General features: G+C 46.4%; 1 protein-coding gene across 1 annotated transcript in view; it reads left to right on the plus strand.

Annotated features, from left to right (window-relative positions):
• Positions 1–17,277, plus strand: part of LOC144500809 (dedicator of cytokinesis protein 2-like) — a 1,379,043-nt gene that overhangs the window by 350,477 nt on the left and 1,011,289 nt on the right. Inside the window, exon 19 of the mRNA XM_078224279.1 lies at positions 8,276–8,373. Coding sequence (XP_078080405.1) covers positions 8,276–8,373 — 98 coding nt within the window. The remainder of the gene's footprint in view (positions 1–8,275; positions 8,374–17,277) is intronic.

The raw sequence follows: 17,277 nt of genomic DNA on the forward strand, positions 1-17,277 counted from the left end.
TTTCAAGGCTATGGGCTGATAGATGGGATTAGGCAGGAGGTCAGGTGTTTCACACGTGTCAGGTGGGCAATGACGTGATGGGCCGAAGGGCCTCTTCTGCACTGTATGATTCAATGAGAGGAGATCAGCCCGGAGCCTCCTACGTTCTGGGAAAAAAGTCCCAGTCTATCCAGTCTCTCCTTATAACTCAAACGATCAAATTCCGGGAGCATCCTAGTAAATCTTTCTGCACTCTTTCAAGTTTAATAATATCCTTTCTATAATAGGGTGACCAGAATTGCACACAGTATTCCAAGTGTGGCCTTACCAATGTCTTGTACAACTTCAACAAGACGTCCCAACTCCTGTATTCAATGTTGTGACCCATGAAACCAAGCATGCCAAATGCCTTCTTCACCACCCTGTCCACCTGTGACTCCACTTTCAAGGAGCTATGAAACTGTACTGCTAGATCTCATTGTTCTATAACTCCCCAACACCCTACCATTAACTGAGTAAGTCCTGCCCTGATTCAATCTACCAAAATGCATCACCTCACATTTATCTAAATTAAACTCCACCTTGTCATTCACCAACCCACTGGCCCAATTGATCAAGATCCCATTGCAATCCGAGATAACCTTCTTCCCTGTCCACTATGCCATCAATCCTGGTGTCATCTGCAAACTTACTAACCATGCCTCCTAAATTCTCATCCAAATCATGAATATAAATGACAAATAACAGTGGATCACTGAGGCACATTGCTGGTCACAGGCCTCCAGTTTGAAAAACAACCCTCTACAACCACCCTCGGGTTCTGTCGTCAAGTCAATTTTGTATCCAATTGGCTACCTCACCCTGGATCTTCTGAGATTTAACCTTATGCAACAACCTACCATGCAGTACCTTGTCAAAGGCCTTGTTAAAGTCCATGTAGACAACATCGACTGCATTGCCCTCATCTACCTTCTTGGTTACCCCTTCAAAAAACTCAATCAAATTTGTGAGACATGATTTTCCACTCACAAAGCCATGCTGACTGTCCCCAATCAGTCTTTGCCTCTCTAAATGCCGGTAGATCCTGTCTCTCCGAATACTTTCTAACAATTTACCCACTTCAGACGTTAGGCTCACCGGCCTCTAGTTCCCAGGCTTTTGCCTGCAGCCCTTTTTAAACAAAGACACAACATTTGCCACTCTCCAATCTTCCGGCACCTCACCTGTGGCAGTCGATTATTCAAATATCTCTGCTAGAGGACCCCCAATTTCCTTCCTAGCCTCCCACAATGTCCTGGGATACAATTCATCAGGTCCTGGGTATTTATCTACCTTGATGCGCTTTGAGACTTCCAGCACCTCCTTCTCTGTAATATGTACACTCCTCAAGACATCACTATTTATTCCCCCAAGTTCTCTAACATCCATGCTTTTCTCAACAGTAAATACTGATGAGAAATATTCATTTAGGATCTCACCCATCTCTTGTGGATCTGCACATAGATGACCTTGTTGATCCTTAAGAGGCCCTACTCTCTTCCCTATTACTCTTTTGCCCTTTATGTATTTGTGGAAGCTCTTTCAATTCTCCTTTGCCTGACGAGCCAAAACAATCTAATGTCCCTTTTTTGCTCTCCTGATTTCTCTCTTAACTCTACTCTGACACCCTCTATACTCTTCAAGGGATGTAATTGATCCCAGCTGCCTGTGCATGTCATACACCTCCTCCTTCTTTTTGACTAGGGCCTCACTATCCTGAGTCATCCAGGGTTCCCTACTTCTACCAGCCTTGCCCTTCACTCTAAGAGGAATGTGCTTACCCTGAACCCTGGTTAACACACTTTTGAAAACCTCCCACTTGCCAGACATCCCTTTGCCAACTCCCCCAATTAACTTTGGAAAGTTCCTGTCTAATTCCATCAATTTTGGGCCAGACCTATCATTCTCCATAGCTATCTTAAAACTAACGGAATTATGGTCACTGGTCCCAAAGTGATCCCTCACTAACACTTCTGTCACCTGCCCTTCCTTATTTCCCAAGAGGAGGTCAAGTTTTGCCTCCTCTCTAGTCGGGCCATCCACATACTGAATGAGAAATTCCTCCTGAATGCACTCAACAAATTTCTCTCCATCCAACCCTCTAATACTATGGCTGTCCCAGTCAATGTTGGGAAAATTAAAATCCCCGACTATTACCACCCTATTTTTCTCGGAGCGATCTGTAATCTCCTTATATATTTGCTCCTCAATTTCCTGCTGACTATTTGGGGGCCTGTAGTACAATCCTATCGAAGTGACCTCTCCTTTCTTATTTCTCAGTTCTACCCATATAGACTCAGTGGGTGAACCCTTGTGTATATCCCCTCTCAGTACTGCCGTGATGTTCTCCCTAATAAAAAATGCAACTCCCCTCCTCACTTACCTCCTGTTCTATCTTTCCTACAGCATCTTTACCCTGGAACGTTGAGCTGCCAGTCCTGCCCCTCCCTTACTCCTGTTTCAAGTGATAGCTGTAATATCCCAGTTCCATGTATCCATCCATGCCCTGAGTTCATCTGCCTTACCCGTCAGGCCTCTTAAATTGAAATAAATACAGTTTAATCTAGATTTACCTTGCTCTCTGCCCTGCTTTCTCAGGCCATCTGTCCTGTCATGTTTTGGACACTCTCCCTGTGTTTTATTTCTCTTAGCCTTACTGGACCCATTCATGAGTTCTCCACAGTTTCTGTACTCTGTACAGTGGCCCTTTTTGATTTTTGTTTTTGATTTTTCTGCCTTTCACTTTTCCCCACGTTTCTTCCCTCTGACTTCCTGCATCGGTTCCCATCTCCCTGACATGTTAGTTTAATCCCTCCCCAACAGCATTAGCAAACACTCCCCCTAGGACATTGGTTGCAGTCCTGCCCAGGTGCAGACCTTCCGATTTGTAATGGTCCCACCTCCCCAGAACCGGTTCCAATGTCCCAGGAACTTGAATCCCTCCCTCTGGCACCATCCCCCAGGCCACATATTCATGTCAACTATCCTGGCATTCCTACTTTGACTAGCATGTGGCTAGTCCTGAGATTACTACCTTTGAGGTCCTACTTGTTCATTTACCTTCTAACTCCCTAAATTCAACCTGTGAGATCTCATCCTGTTTTCTACCTATATCATTGAAGCTTATGTGCACCACAGCAGCTGGCTGTTCACCCTCCCTCTCCAGAATGCCCTGCAGCCGCTCCGAGACATCTTTGACCCTTGCGCAAGGGAGGCAACATACCATCTTGGAGTCTCATTTGGGTCCGCAGAAATACCTGTCTATCCCCCTTACAACTGAGTCTCCTATCACTATAGCTCTGCCACTCTTTTCTGCCCTCCTGCGCAGCAGAGCCAACCACGGTGCCGTGACCCTGGCTGCTGCCACCTTCTCCTGGTGAGCCATCTCCCCCAACAGGATCCAAAACGGTATATCTGTTTTGGAAGGAGATGATTCTACTAAACTCCAGCAAGTATAGGCCTAAACTGCTCCGTCTCTCTTCCTAAGACAAGTCCTTCATTCCCGGAATCAATCTAGTGAACCTTCTCTGAACTGCCGCTGATGCATTTATGTCCTTTCTCGAGCAAGGGGAATAAAAACTGTACTCATTATTCCAGATGCAGTCTCACCAGTGCCCTGTACAATTGCAACAGCAACTCCTGACTTTTATATTCTACGCCATTAGCAATGAATGCCAAAATTCAATTTGCCTTCCTTATGTTGCATGAAGAGAATTTTTCTCTCTGAGAGTCATTCATCTGTGGAATTATCTTTCTGGAGGGCAAGGTTATTGAATATTTTTAAGGTAGAGGTAGGTGGTCTAGTGGGGAAGACGATGTCCTGGTGGTATTATCACGAGACTATTAATCCAGAAACTCAGCTAATGCTCTGGGGATCCGGGTTCAAATCCCGCCACGGAAAATGGTGGAATTTGAATTCAATAAAAACATCTAGAATTAAGAATCTACTGATGACAATGAAACCATTGTCAATTGTCGGAAAAACCCACTGGTTCACTAATGTCCTTTAGGGAAGGAAATCTGCCGTCCTTACCCGGTCTGGCCTACATGTGACTCCAGAGCCACAGCAATGTAGTTGACTCTCAACTGCCCTCCAAGGGCAACTAGAGATGGGCAATAAATGTTGGCCAGCCAGCGACGCCCATGAATGAATTAAAAAAATAGATTCTTGACTAACACAGGAGTCAAAGATTCTCGTGGATGGTAGGGAGGAAAGTGGAGTTGAAGCCACAAACAGATCAGCCATGAATTCATGGAATGGCAGAGCAGGTTCAAGTGGCTGAGTGGCCTACTCCTGCTCCGAACTTGCATGTTTGTATGTTCAATTATGGGTTTCAATGGAGAATGGGATAAGCATCTGAGTAGAAAAAAAAATATTCGGCTGCAGGAAAAGGCTGTTGATGTGAGATTGCCTCAGATGCTCTTGTAGGGAGCTAGCATTGGCCTGATGGGTTGAATGGCCTCCTTTCTGTTCTGTAATCATTCCAAGGGCTGAATTTTCATAAGTTGTTCGTGCTTTTGACAATGGCCTCGATTCCCTCTTTCTCCCAATGTAATTCGAAGTGTCTCTTAAACCCATTTTGTTATATTATTTACTGCAATGCTTTTCCCTGTAACTCATTCCATTTGTGTTAATGTAATTTATATTCCTATAAAATCAAGTTTTATGACAGTACATAAAAGGAGTGATTTAGATTAAAACGGTCATTGTCTTCTGTCTGGTAAACGCTTTTTGTTTAGTGAGATAGAGGTGTTGCACATCATTTGCATGACATTAATTCACATACAGGCATCAAAATTATTCCTTTTGAACTGAAGTTCTATGCCTGCAAGCTAAGCTGAAATGGATTGGTACCACTCAATCAGGGGGCATAGTTTCAAAAGAATTTCCAACAAGACTTAGAAGGCATTTGATGAGAAAATGAGGGTGGTGGGGAACTCACTGCCTGTAGGGTGGCGAGGTGGCACAGTGGTTAACACTGCTGCTAAGGGACCTGGCACAGTGGTTAGCACTGCCGCTAAGGGACCTGGCACAGTGGTTAGCACTGCCGCTAAGGGACCTGGCACAGTGGTTAGCACTGCTGCTAAAGGACCTGGCACAGTGGTTAGCACTGCCGCTAAGGGACCTGGCACAGTGGTTAGCACTGCTGCTAAGGGACCTGGCACAGTGGTTAGCACTGCCGCTAAGGGACCTGGCACAGTGGTTAACACTGCTGCTAAAGGACCTGGCACAGTGGTTAGCACTGCTGCTAAAGGACCTGGCACAGTGGTTAGCACTGCTGCTAAGGGACCTGGCACAGTGGTTAGCACTGCCGCTAAGGGACCTCATCGTGCCAGGGACCTGGGCTCGATTCCCGGCCTGGGTCACTGTCTTTGCGGAGTCTGCCCGTTCTCCCTGTGTCCCCTTGGGTTTCCTCCAGGTGCTCTGGTTTCCTCCCACAGTCCGAAAGACGTGCTGGTTAGGTGCATTGACCATGCTAAATTCTCCCTCAGTGTACCCGAACAGGCACCGAAATGTGGCGACTCAGGGATTTTCACAGTAACTTCACTGCAATGTTAATGTAAGTCTACTTGTGACACTAATAAATAAACTTTAAGGAAGGTCGGTGAGGCAGAAACCAACATTGCATTGAAAAAGTACTTGGGTGCCCACTTTTTAAAAAATCATTTATGGGATGTGGGCGTTGCTGGCTGGCCAGCATTTATTGCCCATCCCTCGTTGCCCTTGAGAAGGTGGTGGTGAGCTGCCTTCTTGAATCGCTGCAGTCCCTGAGGTGTTGGTTCACCGACAGTGTTGTTAGTGAGGAAGGAAGATTCTGTAACTGACAAGAGCAGGATTTTCCAGCCCTATCCACTGGGATCATCCAGTCTTGCTAAAACGGGGCCGGAAAATCTGGGCCCAAGAATTAGAAATGAGGATTGGGCTGGATACTTCATTCTCGACTGCCACGGGCATGATAGACTAAATGGCCTTCCTCTCATCTGTAAATTTCCCTGACTCTGATGAAAGGAGGAACGTGTTTCTGTGAGGCTCATTTTACATCAGGGCATCCCATCGCAAGTTCCTGGAGATAGCAATAAAATAAAGGAAAGAATCAGTTAACTTGTTTTTTGAGGGTATTTCTTGAGGCTGAAGTGTTGGCCATGACACCATGTTTCTGCTTGCGTCTTTTTGCCTTTGACCAGTTGCCTACCCAGATGTCAGCCAGATTGCCAATTGCCTCCTGGGGACAGGTTCTAAACCCCCGCTTTCCTTATCCAGCCTTTGGCGGATTGGAGATACATTGGCCGGAATTTTGCCGTCCCGCCCGCCAAGGGAATCGGAGCGGGCGAGGGGCAGACCATGGAAAGGTCCATTGACCTCGGGTGAGATTTTCTGGTTTTGGGGCGAGCAAGGCCAGAAAATCCCACCCATTAAATTTGAATCTCCCTCCCAATCCTAATTGAACCCATTTTTGGATGCTAAATCTAGTTCTTTATTGGCACGGAGCACTTTCAAAATCTGGGTTGCAAAATGGAGCATCCAACAATGCGGCACCGAAGTATCAATTTAGATTTTGGGGCGACACGTTGGCACAGTGGTTAGCACTGCTGCCTCACAGCGCCAGGGACCCAGGTTCGATTTTGGACTCGACTCACTTTCTGCGTGGAGTTTGCACATTCTCCCCGTGTCTGTGTGGGTTTTTTCTGGGTGCTCCGGTTTCCTCCCACAGTCCAAAGATGCGTGGGTTAGGTGGACTGGCCATGCTAAATTGCCCCTTAGTGTCAGGGGGACTAGCTCGGGTAAATGCATGGGGTTATGAGGATAGGGTCTAGGTGGGATTGTTGTCAGTGCAGGCTTGATGGGCCGAATGGCCTCCTTCTGCACTGTGGGATTCTATGATTCTATGATTATATATTCAAGACCCACAAAAAGGATTGAACCCACAGTTTACTGACACAGTGTCATGAGTTTTCTCGATGAACCCGACACAATTAGCAGATTGGTTTCCTCTTTAGGTAAATCCAACCTTAAAAACCAAAGTTCCCAGTGCTCTTTCTGCTTATCAACCTAACTGGAAACTTAGTAGGCAAACCTCTTTAGCTTTATCATGTGTATAATTAGGATATTCAAGCTTTGTGGTGTACTGCAGGCAGATGCACTGCCTGAATCTTTTGATTCTGCACACTACAATGCTTTGTTGACTGTGTTTGGGATTCACCAGGAAGGAAACGCAAGGTTCTCCTATCTTGCAATCCAAGATGCTGCTCTCATCGAATCATGGAATTTCTACAGTACGACAGGAGGCCATTCGGCCCATCGAGCCTGCACCATCAACAATCCCACCCAGGCCCTATCCCCGTAACCTCACACATTTACCCTGCTAATCCTCCCCACACTAAGGGGCAATTTAGCATGGCCAATCAACCTAATCCACACATCTTGGGAGTGGGGGAGGAAACTGGAACACCCGGAGGAAACCCATGTAGAGAAAGTGAGAACGTGCAGACTCCGCATAGACGGTGACCCAAGGCCGGAATTGAACCCGGGTCCCTGCCGCTGTGAGACAGCAGTGCTAACCACTGTGCCACGTTGCCTCTCCTCCAGCACAAACTGGGATGACTCATAAGAAAGTATGGACTGAGGAATACATCTTACAGTATGGACAAGTTGGGCTGAAGGGCCTGTTTCCATGCTTTAAAACTCTATGTAAACCTTTACATTAAGGCTATTCTTTACTCGTTTCCACCATTAGCAATGGTTCCATCAGTCATTGTACTCCATCTTCTGCAACACCTTCTGTCACTGCATTTACCTTGCCACTTACTTATTAATGGGGTATTTATACCTTGCCTCAACTATGAATTCGCAAATTTGACCGTATTTGCTATTTTGTTACAACCAAATGCCAACGTTGGATAAGATATTATTCCTCAGGCATGATATTATTGTCAAATTATTTTGATTGAGTTTATTTATCGATTTTTTTTTTTCTGAAACTTTTTATTTATAAATAATAAATATAGGTGCTTATCTACATCCAAAAGCAATTGCAGCAAATAGGCCTTTGCCCCGAATGGAATGTAATCATACACTGCAAAGTTCTTTAATGCTGCATTCTATTCGAATGGGTGGTACATCTCCAAGATGATTATAACCCCTGTGGTGTTTTTCTTTTGTCAGGCCGGGGAATCAGTGCAAGTGGGTTTAGATCCCAGCCTGCACAAGAATTACAATTTGTTGATTTTTATTTTCTCTGTTTGCTTCATGATCCAGTGGATCTCTTGGGCCTGTTGAAGTGGCGATCCAACACGAGTGCGCTCAACGAGAATCTGAAAAAACTGATGAAGGTAGACGGAGGGGAAGTGGTCAAGGTAAGAGTAAGTGATAGGAGCGAACGTAGGTGACTTGTTTGCGACTTCGTGGGCATTCACTTGAGCTGAGTGGAGGACTTGTGGCCGGGGCGGCACGCTGGGGGCACAGTGGTTATCATAGAACAAAGAAAATTACAGCACAGGAATAGGCCCTCCAAGCCTGCACCGACCATGCTGCCCATCTGAACTGAAACCCCCTACCCTTCTGGGGACCATATCCCTCTATTTCCCTGCCTCACAACGCCAGGGGCCCAGGTTCGATTCCCGGCTTGAGTCACTGTCTGTGCAGTGTCTACACGTTCTCCCTATGTCTGCGTGGGTTTCCTCCGGGTGCTCCGGCTTCCTTCCAAAGTCTGAAAGATGTGCTGGTTAGGTGCATTGGCCATGCTAAATTCTTCCTCCGTGTACCCAAACGGCCGCCGGAGTGCGGCGACTAGGGGATTTTCACAGTAACTTCATTGCAGCGTTAATGTAAGCCTATTTATGACACTAATAAATAAACTTTGTACTTTGTACAGTTAAGTTTTATTTATTTGTGTCACAAGTAGGCTTACATTAACGCTGCAATGAAGTTACTGTGAAAATCCCCTAGTCACCACATCCTGGTGCCTTTTCAGGTACACTGAGGGAGAATTTTAGCACGGCCAATGTACTTAATCAGCATGTCTTTCGGACTGTGGGAGGAAACTAGAGCGCCCAGAGGAAACCCACGCAGACCCGGGGAGAACATGCAGACTCTGCACAGATAGTGACCCAAGGCCGGGAGTCGAACCTGGGACCCTGCTGCTGTGAGGCAGCAGTGTTAACATTGTGCCACCGTGTTGCTTATGAGTTGCACTAACATCTCTTTACTTGGTGGGGGAGTTATTCCCGGTGTTCTTCCAAATACATACAATATACCTCAACCAACATCAATAAAAAAAGCAAATTATCCGATCACTATCCATTGCCGCTTGTGGGAGCTTGCTGTGCACAAACGCTGTCTAATTTCCTGTCGCATAATAGTGACTACCCGACAAAATGGGCTTTATGGTTACAAGGCACTTAGGGATGTCCTGAGGTCATGAAATGTAAAAATAAGCCGTTCTTTATTTTGGTGAATAATTGATGCAGGACTTTTGTTCAAAATAATGCATAAATTTTTAACTATTGTTACCATATCTGCTCCTTCACTCACGCACAGGCAAAAGAGGGCTTCTGTGCATTAAGATTCGATGATTCAGGTGGAGGTAAAGGTGAGGTTGAGATCAAGTGAGAGAGTTCGTTAGGCCTAATAGCCTGGCTAAAAATGCTCATATCTCTCACGTAATAGTGCCGCTAATTGACAGAGGACATTTTATGGACTATTCAGGGGGAAAAGTAACATGTATTTCACAGCACCCAAAAGTTGTTAGGGATTCAAGGACACCTTTATCAGTTTTGTGTGTGTGTGTGTGTGTGTGTGAAAGACAGAACAGTGATGCAATCAATCAAGCATGAATGTCCACGAATGTGCTGACTGGCATTTACTGTAACACTGCGTAACTCCAGTTGTAGCTCAATTCAGCCAAGACTTGCAGTGTGGATTATCATCAGGTTTGGCAGCATGATGGGTAAACACACCTGCAGATCTTATTTCTCTAAACCATCTGTCTTTGTGCTTGTTCAAGAAGGCCTTCAGAAGGTGGATTTGGAATTTGGAAGGTCAGTGAATCCTTTAGAACTGTAAGGATGCGGGGTGAGAGGAGTTTAAATCCACAATTAATTCTACACATGGGGTCATAGAATGCTTGCAGGAGGGGACAGAAGGAGGCCATTCAGCCCATTGTGCCATTGCTGCACCCTGCAACAAAGAACAAAGAAAATTACAGCACAGGAACAGGCCCTTCGGCTCTCCAAGCCTGCACTGACGCCCATGCTGCCCGTCTGAACGAAAACCCCCTATCCTTCCGGGGATCATATCACTCCATTCCCGTCCTATTCATGTATTTGTCAAGATGCCCCTTAAAAGTCACGATCGTATCTGCTTCCACTACCTCCCCCGGCAGCGAGTTCCAGGCACCCACCACCCTCTGTGTAAAAAACTTGCCTCGTACATCTCCTTTAAACCTTGCCCCTCGCACACCTTAAACCTGTGCCCCCTAGTAATTGACACTTCCACCCTGGGAAATAGCTTCTGACTATCCACTCTGTCCATGCCCCTCATAATCTTGTAGACTTCTGTCAGGTCGCCCCTCAACCTCCGTCATTCCAGTGAGAACAAACCAAGTTTCTCCAACCTCTCCTCATAGCTAATAACAGTGAGTGGGATTTTCCGGTAGCACTCACCCCAAAACCGGAAAATTCCGCCTGAGGTCAACGGACTTTTCCATGGTCCGCCCTTCGCCCGCTCCGATTCCCGTGGCAGGCGGGATGGGTAAATTCACCCCAGTGACTCATCCAGTCCTCCACCTTTTCCCCGTAGCCCTGGTAATTTTTATCTTCGGGTAATTATTCAATTCTCTTTTGGAAGCCACGGTTTGAACTTTCCTCCACTACACCCCTTTTCTCCCCCAACCTTCCCAGTCTGACCTTTCAAGACATTGTGAAAGATCCCATGGCGCTATTTCGAAGAAGAGCAAAGGAGTCCTTCTCCAGTGTCTCAGCCAACATTCAACCCCCAACCAGCATCACTGAAAAGGATTTTTCTTTATTCATCCATGGGACATGGGCATCACTGGCTGGCCAGAATTTATTGCCCATCCCTAGTTGTCTGAGGGCAGTTGAGTCAACCACATTGTTGTGGCTCTGGAGTCACATGTAGGCCAGACCAGGTAAGGACAATAGATTTCCTTCCCTAAAGGACATCAGTGAGCCAGATGGGTTTTTCCAACAATTGTCGATGGTTTCACAGTCATCGGTAGATTCTTAATTTCAGATTTTTAAAAAATTGAATTCAAATTCCACTATCTGTCGTGGTGGGATTCGGACCTGGGTCCCCCAGAATATTAGCTGAGTTTTTAGTCCAGCGATAATACCACTAGGCCCGAGATCATCTTGTCATTATCTCTGCACTGTTTGCTGCTTTCTGGATGAAATTGGCTGCTGAGCTTCCAAGGTTACAACACTTCACAAATAGTTCCGCTGGCTGCAAAACCCTGTGGTTGTGGAAGGCACGAGAAGAATATTGGGCAATCACCAAATATTCTCAGTTCAAATGAAGCCCGAGTTAAATGCTGGATAAACTTCCTTCTGTCCAGCCTCACCAATGTGCCTGAACAGCAGCTTAAGTAGATATATGGTAGATGATGAGTCTGGGAAAGGGTGTATAGAGTCATGTTGAGATCAGTGAGGTATTAGGGTTCTTGAGGAACATAAAGGTAGTCAAGTCCCCAGGGCCTGATGGGACATACCCCAGAATACTGAGAGAGGCAAGAGAGGAAATTGCTGGGGCCTTGAGAGAAATCTTTGTATCCTCACTGGCTACAGGGGAGGTCCCAGTAAGAGTTTTAACAACACCAGGTTAAAGTCCTGGTGTTGTTAAAACTCTTACTGTGTTCACCCCAGTCCAACGCCGACATCTCCACATCATGACTACAGGGGAGGTCTCAGAGGATTGGAGAATAGCCAATGTTGTTCCCTTGCTTAAGAAGGGTAGCAAGAATAATCCAGGTAATTACAGGCCGGTGAGCTTTACATCAGTGGTAGGGAAATTATTGGAGAGGATTCTTCGAGACAGGACTTATTCCCACTTGGAAATAACTGGACGTATTAGTGAGAGGCAACATGGTTTTGTGAAGGGGAGGTCGTATCTCACGAACTTGATCAGGTTTTTCGAGGAAGTGCCAAAGATGATTGATGAGGGTAGGGCAGTGGATGTTGTCTACGTGGACTTCAATAAGACCATAAGACATAGGAGCGGAAGTAAGGCCATTCGGCCCATCGAGTCCACTCCACCATTCAATCATGGTTGATTTCAACTCCATTTACCCGCTCTCTCCCCATAGCCTTAATTCCTCGAGAAATCAAGAATTTATCCATTTCTGTCTTGAAGACGCTCAACGTCTCGGCCTCCACAGCCCTCTGTGGCAATGAATTCCACAGACCCACCACTCTCTGGCTGAAGAAATTTCTCCTCATCTCTGTTCTAAAGTGATTCCCTTTTATTCTAAGGCTGTGCCCCCGCGTCCTAGTCTCCCCTGTTAATGGAAACAACTTCCCTACGTCCATCCTATCTAAGCCGTTCATTATCTTGTAAGTTTCTATCAGATCTCCCCTCAACCTCCTAAACTCCAATGAATACAATCCCACGATCCTCAGACGTTCATCGTATGTCAGGCTTACCATTCCTGGGATCATCCGTGTGAATCTCCGCTGGACCCGCTCCAGTGCCAGTATGTCCTTCCTGAGGTGTGGGGCCCAAAATTGCTCACAGTACTCCAAATGGGGCCTAACCAGTGCTTTATAAAGTCTCAGAAGTACATCCCTGCTTTTGTATTCCAAGCCTCTTGAGATAAATGACAACATTACATTTGCTTTCTTAATTACGGACTCAACCTGCAAGTTTACCTTTAGAGAATCCTGGACTAGGACTCCCAAGTCCCTTTGCACTTTAGCATTATGAATTTTGTCACCGTTTAGAAAATAGTTCATGCCTCTATTCTTTTTTCCAAAGTGTACGACCTCGCACTTGCCCACGTTGAATTTCATCAGCCACTTCTTGGACCACTCTCCTAAACTGTCTAAATCTTTCTGCAGCCTCCCCACCTCCTCAATACTACCTGCCCCTCCACCTATCTTTGTATCATCGGCAAACTTGGCCAGAATACTCCCAGTCCCGTCATCTAGATCGTTAATATATAAAGAGAACAGCTGTGGCCCCAACACTGAACCCTGCGGGACACCACTTGTCACCGGTTGCCATTCTGAGAAAGAACCTTTTATCCCATCTTCTTTGGGTCTTTGACAAGGTCGCTCATGGCAGACTAGTGCAGAAGGTGAAGTCGTATGGGATCAGAGGTGAGCTGGCAAGGTGGATACAAAACTGGCTCAGTCAAAGAAGACAGAGGATAGAGGTGGAGGAGTGTGTTTCTGAATGGAGGGCTGTGACAAGTGGCATTCCTCAGGGATCACTGCTGGGACCTTTGCTGTTTGTAATATATATAAATGATTTGGAGGAAAATGTAACTGGATTGATTGGTAAGTTGGCGGACAACACAAAGATTGGTGAATTTGCGGATAGCGATGAGGACCGTCAGAGACCATACAGCAGGATATAGATCGGTTGGAGACTTGGGCGGAGAGATGGCAGATGGAGTTTAATCAGGACAAATGTCAGGTAATGCATTTTGGAAGATCTAATACAAATAGGAAATATACAGTAAATGGCAGAACCTTTAAGAGTATTGATAGGCAAAAGGACTTGGGTGTACAGGTACACAGGTCACTGAAAGTGGCAATGCAGGTGGAGAAGGTAGTCAAGAAGGCATATAGCATGCTTGCCTTCATCGGCCGGGGCATTGAGTTTAAAAATTGGCAAGTCATGTTGCAGCTTTTTGAACCTTACTTAGGCCGCACTTGGAATACAGTGTCCAATTCTGGTCGCCACACTACCAGAAGGATGTGGAGGCTTTAGAGAGAGTACAGAAAAGATTTACCAGGATGTTGCCTGGTATGGAGGGCATCAGCTATGAGGAGAGGTTGGAGAAACTTGGTTTGTTCTCACTGGAATGACGGAGGTTGAGGGGGCGACCCTGATAGAAGTCTACAAGATTATGAGAGGCATGGACAGAGTGGATAGTCAGAAGCTTTTTCCCAGGGTGGAAGAGTCAATTACTAGGGGGCACAGGTTTAAGGTGCGAGGGACAAGGTTTAAAGGGGATGTACATGGCAGGTTTTTTACACAGAGGGTGGTGGGTGCCTGGAACTCGTTGCCGGGGGAAGTTGTGGAAGCGGATACGGTAGTGAGTTTTAAAGGGCGTTTTGACAAATACATGAATAGGATGGGAATAGAGGGATATGGTCCCCGGACAGATAGGGGGTTTTAGTTAAGTCGGGAGCATGGTCGGTGCAGGCTTGGAGGGCCGAAGGGCCTGTTCCTGTGCTGTAATTTTCTTTGTCCTTTGTTCTTTATAATCTGTAACCCAATCAATCTCCTGGCAGCAATGACTGCGTCACTGCTTTCTCCTCCAGATGTGAATGGGTGGCATGGTGGCACAATGGCTAGTACTGCTGCCTCACGGTGCCAGGGACCCAGGTTCAATTCCGGCCTTGGATGACTGTGTGGAGCTTCTCCCTGTGGGTTTCCTCCGGATGCTCCGGTTTCCTCCCACAGCCCATGTTTGATTGGCCTTGCTAAATTGCCCCGTGGTGTCATAGAAACATAGAAAACTACAGCACAAAACAGGCCCTTCGGCCCCACAAGTTGTGCCGAACATATCACTACCTTTTAGGCCTACCTATAACCCTCCATCCTATTAAGGCCCATGTACTCATCCAGGAGTCTCTTAAAAGACCCGATTGAGTTTTCCTCCACCACCACTGCCGGCAGCCGATTCCACTCGCCCACCACCCTCTGTGTGAAAAACTTCCCCCTAACATTTCCCCTGTACCTACTCCCCAGCACCTTAAACCTGTGTCCTCTCGTAGCAGCCATTTCCACCCTGGGAAAAAGCCTCTGAGAGTCCACCCGATCTATGCCTCTCAACATCTTACATACCTCTATTAGGTCTCCTCTCATCCTACGTCTCTCCAAGGAGAAAAGACCGAGCTCCCTCAGCCTATCCTCATAAGGCATGCCACTCAATCCAGGCAACATCCTTGTAAATCTCCTCTGCACCCTTTCAATCTTTTCCACATCCTTCCTGTAATGAGGCGACCAGAACTGAGCACAGTACTCCAAGTGGGGTCTGACGAGGGTCTTATATAGCTGCATCATTATCCCCGGACTCCGAAACTCAATCCCTCGATTGATAAAGGCTAGCACACCATACGCCTTCTTAACCACCTCCTCCACCTGCGGGGCCGATTTTAGAGTCATATGGACCTGGACCCCAAGGTCCTTCTGATCCTCTACCGTACTAAGAGTCTTTCCCTTTATATTGTACTCCTTCATCCCATTTGACCTGCCAAAATGGACCACTACGCATTTATCTGAGTTGAAGTCCATCTGCCACTTCTCCGCCCAGTCTTGCATCCTATCTATGTCCCTCTGTAACTTCTGGCATCCCTCCAGACTATCCACAACCCCACCAACCTTCGTGTCGTCGGCAAACTTACCAACCTATCCCTCCACTTCCTCATCCAGATCATTTATGAAATGATCAGGGGATAAATGCGTGGAGTGATGGGAATAGGGCCTGAGTGGGGTTGTTGTCGGTGGAGGCTTGATGGGCCAAATGGCCTCCTCCTGTAATGTAGGGATTCACCACAATGCCTTCTTTAAAGCCACAACTGCACTTCCTCTTTGGTTTTATTTAATGGCATAATGTTCAGTGTGGAGAAACTTGAGGCGGGATTTTCGAGCCATGCTTGCCCCAAAACTGGAAAATCCCACCCAAGGTCAACAGACGTTTGCCTGGTCCGCTCCCCGCCCGCTACGATTCCCGTGGCAGAGGTGGGATGGAGAAATTCTTGTCCGTGTGTTTATTACCCCCAAGGAGCATTGTGTTCATTCTCACTCTCCAAGTCAGAGAGACTGCTTCTTTTTATTGTGATGGCGTCAAACCGATTATTTTTTTGTTCGGGGGAACAAAAGCAAAGGGAAGTAATTGAAGGATAAGGTTTGACCTTTCCACTCTCTCCCTGGCTGTCAGGTTTTGTGTCCCAAGTGCTTTATCTGGAAGTCTGATCACACAACAGATTGCCCTGCGTTAGTACATCATCATGCACAGTGGGCTCAGGTGCCAACTGGAACACAAACATGTCAAATCGCATGGTATTTGCAGCACAGAATTAGGCCATTTGGTCCATCTGTTCTGAGTCTGTATTTAGGCTCCACACGAATCTTCTCCCGTCATATTTCAACCTCGCAGTGAAACCTCTATTCCTTTCACCCTTATCTATTTATATAGTTTTTCCTTAACTGCACCTCTGCTAACTGCCTCAAATACTCCATGTAGCAGTGAATCCCAGATTCTCACAATACTCGAAACATTTCTTCTGAATTCCGTGTTGGATTTATTAGCGACTATCACCCTTCGTTTCGGATGATCCCATAAGTCAAAATATTTTCTTAAAACCACTGGTCTAAATCCTTTAAAGTTTAGTTTATTTCTTAGTGTCACAAGTAGGCTTACGTTAACACTGCAATTAAGTTACTGTGAAAATCCCCTAGTTGCCACACTCCAGCGCCTGTTCAGGTACACTGAGGGAGAATTTAGCACGGCCAATTCACCTAACCAGCACGTCTTTCGGACTGTGGGATGAAACCGGAGCACCTGGAGGAAACCCACGCAGACACGGGGAGAACGTGCGGACTCCGCACAGACAGTGACCCAAACCGGGAATCAAACCCGGCTCCCTGGCGCTGTGAGGCAGCAGTGCTAACCATTGTGCCAGCATGCCTTTTATCCTTTCATGTTAGGTCACCCTTCAGTCTTCTCTTTTCTAGAGAGCTGATCAAGCCTGCTCAATCTTTCCTCTCTCAGTTATGACATTGTGATTGTCAATCATTTTTCCACCTTCTCTAGTGCCTCTGCATCTTTTTTTTATAATAGACCAGAACTACCGATATAAAAGCAAAATATTGTCTGTGCTGGAAATCTGAGGAGTGGTTGGATAGCTTGGGTTTGGATTCACTGCAGTTCAGAACAATGAGGGGGGGGGATCAGATTGACGTATATAAAACGCTCAAGTGAATTGATAAGGTGATAGAGTCATAGAGGTTTACAGCATGGAAACAGGCCCTTCGGCCCAACTTGTCCATACCGCCATTTTTTTACCACT

Source organism: Mustelus asterias, chromosome 1, assembly GCF_964213995.1.
Source record: "Mustelus asterias chromosome 1, sMusAst1.hap1.1, whole genome shotgun sequence".
In the NCBI taxonomy this organism is placed as follows: domain Eukaryota; kingdom Metazoa; phylum Chordata; class Chondrichthyes; order Carcharhiniformes; family Triakidae; genus Mustelus; species Mustelus asterias.